The 11,603-nt window shown below is 34.0% G+C and overlaps 1 protein-coding gene across 1 annotated transcript; it reads right to left on the bottom strand.

Moving 5' to 3' along the window:
* Positions 1–5,178: 5,178 nt before the first annotated feature.
* LOC113779936 (probable carotenoid cleavage dioxygenase 4, chloroplastic) lies at positions 5,179–10,172 on the bottom strand. Its single transcript, XM_027325729.1, has 2 exons — positions 8,604–10,172; positions 5,179–5,805 (listed from the first exon to the last, which is right to left on the bottom strand). Exons 1-2 carry the CDS (start codon positions 10,082–10,084, stop codon positions 5,445–5,447), a joined length of 1,842 nt encoding a protein of 613 aa, XP_027181530.1. The 5' UTR covers positions 10,085–10,172; the 3' UTR covers positions 5,179–5,444.
* Between the last annotated feature and the right edge of the window lie 1,431 nt (positions 10,173–11,603).

Here is an 11,603-nt window from a genome sequence, read left to right as displayed (position 1 = left end):
CAAAGGATATGTCTTTGAAGATTGAGAAGTGAATCGCTTTTTATTTTTCATCATCATCTTCTTCTTCTTTTTTGAACACAACGATGTTTTGAAAACTTTGAGAAGATCATTGCTGCAATTTCTTTTTTTTTTTTCTCCAAAAAGATTGGGGTGTGAAATTGGTTACCCACCACAACAAATATCTCTTCAGACGTAATTGATAAGCATAATAAATGCATGAAGAAACTAACCTGTCACGAGACATCACTACTTGATTATTGAACCTTGTGAGCTAAGTACCACTCACTTGAATCTATTTTTCTTTGTTTTGTTATCTTTTTTGTCATTTTCTATTCAATAGATTTTTTTCTTATTTGTGTGTGTGTGTATATATATATATTATCTTGAGCTTGAATAAGATCAATTTATCCCATTTTCGTTGTCAAATCTTAAATATCTTCCTGGGATTTTTGGAGTGTCCAACAGGAAAATATGCCTGAGGAGAAGAGTGGCTAACAGGTCACTAGTGCAGTTAAGATCATTGAATAAGCAAGTGATTTTTTAGAAACTACATCTGGAATGCCAATGGAAATGGACCACCAATGACATGTCCAGTGGAAAATGACTCGTTTATCAAAAGAAGCAAAGTGGTCCTTTTCTTTCAAGCAATAATACTGCATGATGATTTTCTTTCTTTCTTTTTTTTTGGTCAGAATCACAAAATAAAAAGATGCAACTCTCAGTAGAGATGATAATTGGTGTCGATTTGGAGTTGAAATCTCATTTTTCTACTGTTGGTACTATCCTGGTTCGAGTTATGGAGCCTTCAAACATATCTATTGAGACTCATATATAGGTAATTTGTCGTCACTGACTTTTTTTGTGACGACTTTTGGAATTTTAGTGACAAGATTCAGTTGTCACTGAAGGCTCATTTTTTTGTAGTGTTTAATTAAAGCATAGAGCTTGAATTGGGACATTTAGTTTTTTTTTTCCATGTTGAACATTTGTTTCTTTTTTCCCTTATGATTCAACTTTTGATGTCTAATTTTATAGATGGAAACTCCATTGAAAAAATTTGCGCTGTGTGGCCATTAATCAATTTTTTTCTTTCTGGACCTCAGCTGTATTCTTTAACTATATCTAGTCAAATTAAAGCTAAAGGGAAAACATTACACCCTAGGATATGTGATAGAACTATTTTCTCATAGATTGATAAAGGATGCATCACTTCTTTATATGGCTAACCCTTTAAAGTAAAACTACAAACAAATTCTTTTGAGCAATCTTGAAGGAAAAAGCTTTGGTTTATTTCCACAAATTGGATGGAAAGCGATTGCCCAACAAGCCCTACTGATTCAAGGCCAGTAGCTATTCTGCCTAATCTAATCATCCCATGCAAACTTACAGAATTACTTAAAAAATTTCAGGTCAGGCAGAGGGTGAATTGCTTCATATCTAGAGTTTTTATCTACTTGTCCGCAATAAAACTCGTCATTTTGACATGTTATTAATATAGAAAAAAGTTTTTTTTTAGCAAAAACAAATATATATTTGTGTAACATTCTAGGATTCAAAAGTCTGTAGTTTCAAGTGTTGGATTCTTGTAAAATTTTCCTATGTTTTTATGAAAATGCTAAGAGTTGGTCAAGATGACTAATTAAAGAATAAGGATCCTCTGAATGACTATTAATAGAGGGACAGATGATTTCAAATGAAGATGCTCCCATAACGATATGATAGAAGGAAGAAAGTCCAAATATATTTATTTAGGAGGCAATATGTTTCTGACATAATAATTGTGTCTTACAAGTTTTATTTGTACGTCATATCAAACATATATTGTTGCCATTACAAATACCATACTTCTACATTCCCTGCACCACCAGTTATATGCCAAGCTTATATGGTGTTGATATTGTCATCTTTCATTGTTTGCCTTTCAAAACACTCCACAAAATTCTTTAAGTCTTTGCATGATTGAGTAAGAGTTTTAAAGAATAACCGGAGAGAACACATAAAAGAATAAGTAGATTAATCTTTTTAATACGAATAACGTATCGACTTTTGCTAGCAGGTTTCGATGTATGCTGCATGTGCAAAAGGAGAATTTTAAATATAAATATATGTTACGTACTCTCTCCATCCCATTGCTATTGTCATATTTTCACTTTATTGATGTCCCAAAATAAGTGTCACTATTTCAAATTTAACACATGCTTTGCAATCTTGTCATATGAAAATGTAACTTTTTAAAATTCTAATACACATCTATCAAGAGAATATTTTGAATTCAAAGAATACATACGTAAATTTATCAATGTCACCTTATTTAGACATAACGATTATCATGTCTACACAAAAAGTTGGATTCTCAAAAAACGACTCTAATATTGGGACAGAAGGGAGTATCATGTATTTAGATTTACTAGTGTAAAAAGATTAATATGCGTAACACTTTTAGAAGCAAATGAGAATTACTGATGAGACATTTGAATCAAGTTGTAGCCGTTCATAAAAGTAAAATGGTGTACACATCATCTTAGATCAAATTATGAATTTAGCATCCTTCTTTGCTATTATTCCTAATTACGGTAGATGGGAATCTAGCTTCTGTAATCAATGATAAAGCTGTCCAAGCAAGACCATCGAAATCACTTGTGATTGAAGCAATGAACTTTTTAACACTTTCAAAACAAGGAAAAAAAAAGTATATCAATTTCTTCATCTTTCTGTGAGTAAGTTCTTTGCCATCTGTTGGGTGTAAAATTCATTGTTCTGGCTGCTTTGTTCTAGTTTAAAAAAAGTGTAAGGATTTTGAGATGTGATTTTGGCAAGGGTCAGAACGGTAATTCTATTAAATATTCGCAATATCACATGATACAAAATGAAGGAGAAAGGGGCACGAAGCAATTTCTGGCATGATTGTTCTGAATAATGTACCAAGCATTTCAAACATTGTAAATAATGGACAGGGGTAGGTACAGGTACGTTGTAGATTTCGTACAATTGTCCAATTTTATACTTTCTCTTTTATATGGTGTGTGTTTATATAACTTTGTTGTACTCATAAATTTTATTCGTATCCATCATATTAATGCATAAAATATATCCTATCTCTATAAGCGTATACCCACATCATACATATATTATACATACAGTACACCAACTGTACTTAACCAAACCTAAGCGAACCGCATTTGCTCCGTTCTGGTAAATGATCAAACTATAGTAAATATGGTGTAGATTTTGGTCACTACTATTTAGTGGGCCATATGTACTTCGTAAAAAACAAGGTACAGTAAGTTAATCACACGAGCACATTTTTTGAAAGAAGAAATTTTCGACTATTTCCTAGTAGTAAATAATCCCCGACAATTATCAGTGTCCTTTGTCCTGAATAAACAGGGTTGAATTAGTTAAAAGTTTATTGCCTCTTCTATACACTACTCATTCAGAATTTTGTGTCTTTAACGGATTCTAATCATGAAAAGTGTCGCAGTTGTGGAGTGGTTGTGAAGCCTCAGCAACACAAGGTTGCAAGCAACCAGAAGGGAGAAGCAACACAAGTGTCTGGAGTGCATTACAAGTAATAAATTGCCTCAAATTCTGAGTGCTTACCCAACAAAGCTGATGTCTTGCAAGGCCACCTTGTTGTTTGCTAGGATTTAATGTTATACTTCTTTTTCTCGATGAAGGATGAGACCCTAAGAATTAAAGGTCCTAAGTTTTAATTTTCTGCTCTCTAGCTTCTCACTTCTTAAATTCCACCTTTTTTATAAAAAAATAAAAGATACTTCTTTTTCTTTTCTTGCTAGTTATGATAGTTGTAAAAAAAAAAAAGGAGTAGAAAATCTTGATGTGGAAAGAATCTAATAATGCTACTTGTATAGGGATGAATCCAGATAAGTTGACAAACAATCTCGTCCTTCCAAGGCAATTTGTTGATTGGCTAAATACATCAGCATGCATGCTAATGTCATAATGGATGAAATTCCTATTATATTTGTCCAGAGAAAATTTGTCAACTCCTATATTTAATAATAAACTTGAGGGACTGAAGTAATTTTAGAGTCTACCTATAAAAAGTCATTACGCTATTACTAAGTGATAGCCACAAATACGGGAATTTCTAAAATCAATGAGGTGGCTTATCCTTTAGTTGGTTTCTATCACTTAAGATTTAGTATAGGATTTTCCTTAATTTTAAATTAAGGATGTCCAGAGAAAATTTGTCAACGCCTATGTTTATCTAATAATAAACTTGAGGGACTGAATGAATTTTAAAGTCCACCTATAAAAAACCATTATGACATTACTAAGTGACACACAAAAATACGGGAATCTCTAAAATTAAGGAGGTGGCTTATTTTTTAGTTGGTTTCTATAGTATATGATTTTCCTTAATTTTAAATTAAGGAAAAACTGCTCAGATAGTCCCTCACATTGTGTTTGTTTAAGTTCGTCATTTTCAAAGCGATGCAATCTATAGTCACGTACAAGAATACATTATTTTAGTCTCAAGACCCATCTTTAGTCACATTTAGCTTATAAAAAATACAGTGATCTCTAGTGATGCTTGTTTTAGTGGCAAAAAAGATTAGCACATATTAGGTAAATGCCTAATCCCACTTAAAGTACAAGACCAAAACCTAAATAGCACACATTGGCATGTGGTGGCATATGGGACAGGAAATGGCCTGTTGAGGCCTAATTTGCTATATAGATTAGCATCACATGGTTGGGGAACATGAGTTCCAACCCAAAAGTTATATGACAAAAATGGTGCATTCTCCTATGTTTGATGGACTAAATTGCATGATATTTAGAATCTAGGGCTAAAATTTGGTAAGAGTTCCTTTAGAATTACACAACTCAAATTCGTTTATGAGGATTCCTAGCTCTTCTCTTGATCTTAAAGGTCGTAACTGTTTACCTACAACTAAACTAAGCTACTCTTCACCATGCAACATGCCAAAATCAAATTTCATTCCACACCTATCTTTTTGTCCTAAAAATAGCAAACTGGTGCAGTATAACACGTAGCAGCTTGATAAGCTGAATTGATATCAGTTATTATCATTATCATCATCAAATTGTACAAGTTAAACTGACTTATCCGTAGTAGAATGAAAATTTCCTTAAACGATTCATTGTGTGTCATAAAATGGTCACTTTTTCAGAGAAACTATTGGCAAGTAAGATAATCCCAAACTGAAGTGTATATCCCTTTAAATTAATTCACAACCATGAAACAATGTATAATTGACATACCTGGTTTAGTTACTAGTACCTGGTGTATACTTACTATAGCTACTGTTACATCTTCTTTGGCAATGATAATCCAAGTTCTGTACAAAATAAGTTCAATCAATTGATGATGAAAGCTAGGTCCCTCAATCAATATTGTCCCATAGTCCTTCTCTAGGGTTTGTTTTTATTCTTCATCTATAGAATCACAAGAGTCATAACTTGTTGAGGTCATTTTCACTGACAAAGAGGCCATGAAAGCCATAAGGCACCCTTTGCGGCAACTTGACAGCAGCCACAATTTCAAGATTAGGTGATTTGGCATCCATAACCAAGAATCTGGACTCTCCTGTGTTTTCATCATGGACATAGGACACCACATAACCATCATCTTCATCTGTATTGGGGTTGTTAGGCTCTTTTGCAACGAAAAATGGTTCGCCTCCTAAGCACCCTGGTCCATACAGCCGGCTAGCAACGATGCAGTCGCGGCGGTCGTCTTCGGACACTGATACGTCTAGCTTCACCAATCCTGATACCTTTGGCATAGGGTCTCCAACTGCTGCATACACATACCTACAAAAGAAAAATTAAATGTTTTACGAGTTAATTTAAATTGCATATATAGAAAGGAGAGCCTCAGGAAGTATTCATTTCATTTATTTTTTATGTATGGATAGAAGCCAAGGAAAAATGAGGTGGGTAAGAATCAAAACTTTGTTTTATGGCAAAAAATAAAGATTATTGATCATACGTTATATTTGATTCTTATACTGTGAAAATAAACTTATTTTCTTTTTTTTTATCATAATCTTTTCTCTTTTTTTTTTTTTAAAAAAATATTTTCTTGATCCTTGACTAGATTCCTTAGAAGATTAAAAGGTCTTTTTGGACTAATGTTAATACTTTTGTTCTATTTTGCGTTTCAAAACGATGATTCTAGTTTTTGTGGTTGTTCCATTACTTGATATGATCAATTGGAAAAAAAAAAAAAACAAAAGAAAGAAGAGAAGAAACAATGCCTTGTAGAAACATTTACAGAGCACTTAAAAAACCAACTGTCGTTAACATAAAGCCGAACATTTACAAAGCATTTGAAACACAAATTGACGTTAACATAAAGCTACTCATTCTAACCTTTTCCTCCCCTCAATCTTCAATCCAATAATTTTCTGGTGCCTATTATTTAGGATATTTACAAACTAGCCTCAAGCCATTAAGCACTTTTCTATCAACAATCTACACTTTCAAATAACTTTTTTGAATCCAATTTAAATATATATATATCCCAATGACCTCCGACTTGAGTGTGCACAAACATTAGTACATGTAAGGAGAAACAAGAACCTTTGTCATCCTAATGAAAATTAAATTTCAAAAAAAAATCCAAAAAAAAAATTTTATGTATCATATGTCTAACCACTATGCAAAGTAAAATTTAATGAAGTTTATATTCACAAGTTGACTTTTATTTTTGAAAATTTACACATGAAAAGTAATTTCATGTATCCTTATTTCGTTTTGTATTTCGAGTTTGAATATAGTATATTTACATAGGCAGTAATTTTAAGTCAAATATTGTACCCACTGTACACAAATTGTACATAGCAAGAACACAAGCATAGATGTGTTTGCCTAGAAAATTATTTGAAAATTTTTTAAAATAATTACTGTACTATTTTTTTGTGATATATTGAATATAAAATAAAAAATAATTAAAAAGATCAGAAAACGGTTGAAATATATATTTGTGATGCGAGTAATTGTTTATTTTTGTGGCAAGATAACGCCTCAGCCCCCAATTTTGGACCCCATCTTTCCCAGAAAAATCCCACCCCATAAATGCAAAGCAACTACCGAAAAAGCCTAGATATTGGATGTCATGGGGTGTGGTGTATGTGTGGTAATTGTTTTTTCTTTTTCTCCTTTTTTTTTGTGTTTTTAAGATTTTAAATAGACGGCCATAGCCAGTGGCAAGTGCAGTCATTTGTTTCAATACATGATACTCGTGACAAAATAAAAGTAGCTTTTGTCTAGTTTTAATACCCAATTACTCATTTTATCTTTATTAGATATAGTCCTAAGGGCAATACACCAAAGCAAAATTATGATTCTTCAATATTTTTTCTCTATGAAATGGTATTTATCTTGTTAATTAAACCGCTTCTTGATGATTATGTTGATAATTTGAGTTCAGACATACGGTAAAAATTATGTTTCAGTTGTTTATTATCGGTATAAAAATGAGAGTTTATTAAGTGGAAAATTATGTATATGATAGTAAATACTAGTGATTCAAAGCTTCAAAAAAAAAAAAAACTAGTGATTCATGCACTGAAAGTGCCAATTAGAAAGATAAATAGTAATAAACAGGTTACAATTTGGAGCAAAAGAATCTGAACAATAAAAAGAGAATAGTAGTTAATAGTTTTTTTTCAACTTCTAACTAAGGATCCTTTTATTATGCAGGGTGAAAATACTACTGATATGACATGTATGCCTTTGCAGTAATAATAGTACAACTTCTGTGTATGCCTTTAGTCAGAAGTTGTACTATTATTACTCCAAAGACATACATGTCATCATCAGTAGTATCTTCACCTTGCATAATAAAAAGTTAGTAGTATTCAAAACTGGCCACAGTTGAAACTAGATGATGGGAGATAAGAAGAGATAAGTGAAATATGGATATATTTACACTAATATAACCCAATATCAACTTTACCTCCTGAGTTAATTAAGAACCTAGAAATCTTGAAGAGTAGCTTTGGAGTTACAAAAGGTGACAGATTTGACAGCAAAGATTGGATATAAATAGCAAGAGATTTTGGCATACGGATCCTCCTTATTGGGGCACCCCTTACAGGGTGATGTCCTTTCCTTATCCTGGAAGTTTACAATTTTATCCAAAGGACACCTTGTATAATGAAAAAGATTGGCTAAAAATTATTTAAGGTTAATTATTATGGACTCAAATGATTCTTTTTGGTGACAAAAATTCTCAATTTTAGTCGTCATTATTATTATAACGATATCCAATTATAGACACAAATGATGTATTAAAAAATTGTAAATGAAATTCCATTATTGTGTAGAACAAGAAGTTGCACTTTAATTCACCTTGTAATATGTTTATGTTGATGGAAATTATAGGAAATTGACAAACTTGAAACCACAAAATAATTATTATATGTAAATCCATATCCCAAGTAAAAGTCCTGCTCATCTTTAATCTTTTTAAATCAAAGTATGCTATTTTTTTTTTTTTGGATTATATAGGTAAAAATTGTTAAGAATATATATATGAGTATATAATTTGTTTAAAATAGCAAGGGTGCTTATCATCTTTATATATTAAGCATCTAAATACGTACTTGTTCTTCTTGCCAACATAAGCCGGATTTATGACTGCAAAATCCAAATTCCTGGTTGAAATTGGATGCCTCCATACCATTCCTGTCTTAAGATCAATCTTGATTTTCTCCACGGATGCATGAATCAAATCCATCCGCTCCAAGGTATGCTCGACAGACAAAATATTAGGTGCCACAACAACAATACTATCTCCATCGTCTTCATCCCAAGCATTGATTGCATGAATAAAATTGAGTCCTGGGACATCAAACCACTTCATCTCAGCCTCATCCATAGCATACCTCGGAATAACCCCGAGTCGTGGTACTTTTCCAGGATCTGAACCCACTGGAGATCCTCCAGCAATCATAAAAAGAGGGTTCATACCAATTTGTATGTCAGGAAAGATGGCGTATTTCTTGGTGATAGCAAAATCATGAAGAAATGAAGGACGCGTCATGGAGAAAATCGGGATGTCGGGTTCTTTCGTACCATCAGGTTTGATTCTGAAGAAGTTTAGAAATGGAGGCATTGGCCCGTACCTGAATGCGAATGCTTCACCTGTTTCAGGGTCGATTTTGGGGTGTGCAGTCATGCTCACAATAAGCTTACCATCAAAGTCATGACGGCCTATGGTTAGCAAATCTCCATTTTGTGTTAATTTTACTGTATAAGGAAGGTCTGATTCGCCTAAAGCGAACAGTTTCCCACCGAACAGAGCCAAGCTAGTGTTGGCCAGGCCGAAGCCCTTGGCTAGGTTGAATTGGCCGGTTAAAATTCGGGCAGCAGCCAGGGCAACCCTGGCAGCAGAGGGTGTTAGGCCGTTGAAGCCGGAGAACACGTTGGGCATCACAGTAGAGCCCAAGTCCCGCTCGATCATGTACTTGTAAGTTTTCACGTACCGGCTACAGAGTGTGGCTCTTCCTTGGGAGATTTTGATGGAGTGTATCATTCCATCGCCGTCGAACAAGTGGTATGGCCCGCGCGGGAGGAATTGAGGGTTTGGGCCGTTGCGGAAGTAGGCACCGTCGAGGCACGGTGGAAGGGAGCCTTCAACCACCTCACATTCGGTCGGAGGGAGTTCATCAACCGGTGCAAAGTTGTTCGACAGGAAATATTTGGGATCAACAGAACGGCGAGTTGGAGGATCAATAAAAGTGTTTATGAAGTCATCAACTGCATTAAAGAAGACAGTGGGCAATGATGGTTCTACTAGCTTTCTTGAAGGCTTTTGCCGTTGTGGTGATTGCGTTTTTGGTGGTGTGGATTTTGCAGGCGTATATTTTGTTGGGATTTCTTTTCTAAGGGGCTTAGATGATGGTGGTGCTGTGGTGGTGGTGGTGGTGGGATTGGCATTGATTGTAGTTTGAGGCCTATCTTCAATTCTAACAGCTGAAACGTGTAATAAAGCAATGTTTGTTGATGAAGAAGTGATTAGAGAAGTTGAAAGTTTGGGATTTTGGGATAGTCGAGATAGGAAAGAGGAAGAGAAAGCATCCATATTAGTGTCTTTTGTAGTTGTTGTTGTTTTGGAACACTCTATTAGTATAAGAATGGATGATGAAAGGAAAAAAGGACCAAAGAGAAGGTGGAGGGGTCGAGTGTATGGTGGGGGGGTATTTATGCTGTGCTAAAGCGATTCGAATGGGAAAGTAACAATTCAGGCATTCAGCTCAAGTTTCCTAAGCCACAATTATTTTGATGTTGACGTATGGTTTCATTGATAGCCCCAATGGTCCCTATAGATCTGAACGTGAAAATGAGGTACTTAGCTTATTCCCAGAGTTATAAACTGGATAGTGATGAGCTGGGCTCGAACCACATGGTAAGCCTGTACATGAACAGAAGAACGCAAGGACAAAAGTGAAACTTTTGTACCGTAAAGTTCTTAATTCAATTGGACTTAGAGCCTTTTTAGCAAAGGGGTTTTTGGTCAAGTTTTTTTTTAAATAAATTTTTTAATAATTTTAATTAGAATAATCTCAAAAAAAATTTTAAAATTTAAAAAATACACACTTCAAAATATTCAAAAACACAAAAAAAAAAAAAATTTTCTTTCTTCTTCTTCCTCCCCGACCTCAACCCACCAGCATCTGTTGCTGCCGACCGGCACGTCCACCAGTGCCAGTGACTTCCTTTTTTTTTGTCCTTTCCTCTCCTCTCTCTCGCTCTCTCCCTCCTACTCCTTCCTTGGTCTCAACTAAATTGAAGCCTTGGTATGTTTCAAAACTAACACAAAAAATTATAAAATTTCAAAAATTACACATTTTATACACTATATATATGTATGTATATAAAAAAAAGTTATACAACTTTGTTTGCGTGCAACGACGTAATTGAGTCGAATTAAACTCGAATACCCGTACGCTCGACCTCGAGTACAACTTTGAAACTCCTTACCTGAATTCAAATTCGAGCTCGTCATGCCTTTCAAATGTATTGTAGGCTCGAGCTCACCTCGCCTGTTACTCGATTTGCGTGCAAATTTCCGTTGTCTTCTGTGAAATCAGTTCAATTTTAGTGGTCCACAAAAGTAGAACGCAAGTACGGCGATAGTAGATATTTTGGCATTAGGGGTAGCATCCTCGTGATGAATCAGTGCCAAATATTGGCCAAAAAAATATCTGTCTCTTTACTTAAACTTTTATTTTTAAGATGTGAGGACTTATAAACACTCCAAGTAAAGTGCATTAGTTAATATCTAATGGTAGATTTCCTTAAGAAATTGTAAACAAATTTCTTAATTTGTATTTTAAGTCTTCTAATCCCAACCCAATTTGGTTATTCCTGCATATATCGTTCTCTTATATAACCTTAATAAAAATAATAGCCTCTTAGAAATATTGAAGTTTTATTCTGTACAATTTAAAAACTACTAGTTTTTCTTCCAATTATTTCTTCGTCCTATCAGCAAAAACAGAGTGCACTTCTTTTCTCTTTTTTTTTTTTTGTTCTTTTTCTTATGCAAACAGCAAAAGCTATGTTGTTGTATTCCATGTAAAGCATCAGTAAAAGATCCA

The sequence above is a fragment of the Coffea eugenioides genome, chromosome 8, assembly GCF_003713205.1.
Source record: "Coffea eugenioides isolate CCC68of chromosome 8, Ceug_1.0, whole genome shotgun sequence".
In the NCBI taxonomy this organism is placed as follows: domain Eukaryota; kingdom Viridiplantae; phylum Streptophyta; class Magnoliopsida; order Gentianales; family Rubiaceae; genus Coffea; species Coffea eugenioides.
Note: the sequence above shows the minus strand (reverse complement) of the source record. Positions and strands in the feature narration are given on the sequence as shown.

What these genes read in the sequence shown, in the direction of transcription:
- LOC113779936 (XM_027325729.1), bottom strand. Translation starts at nt 10,084, where the DNA reads ATGGATGCTTTCTCTTCCTCTTTCCTATCTCGACTATCCCAAAATCCC. An exon ending in TATGTTGGCAAGAAGAACAA is followed by an intron (nt 5,806 to 8,603) that starts GTACGTATTTAG and finishes TTTCTTTTGTAG; the next exon opens with GTATGTGTATGCAGCAGTTG.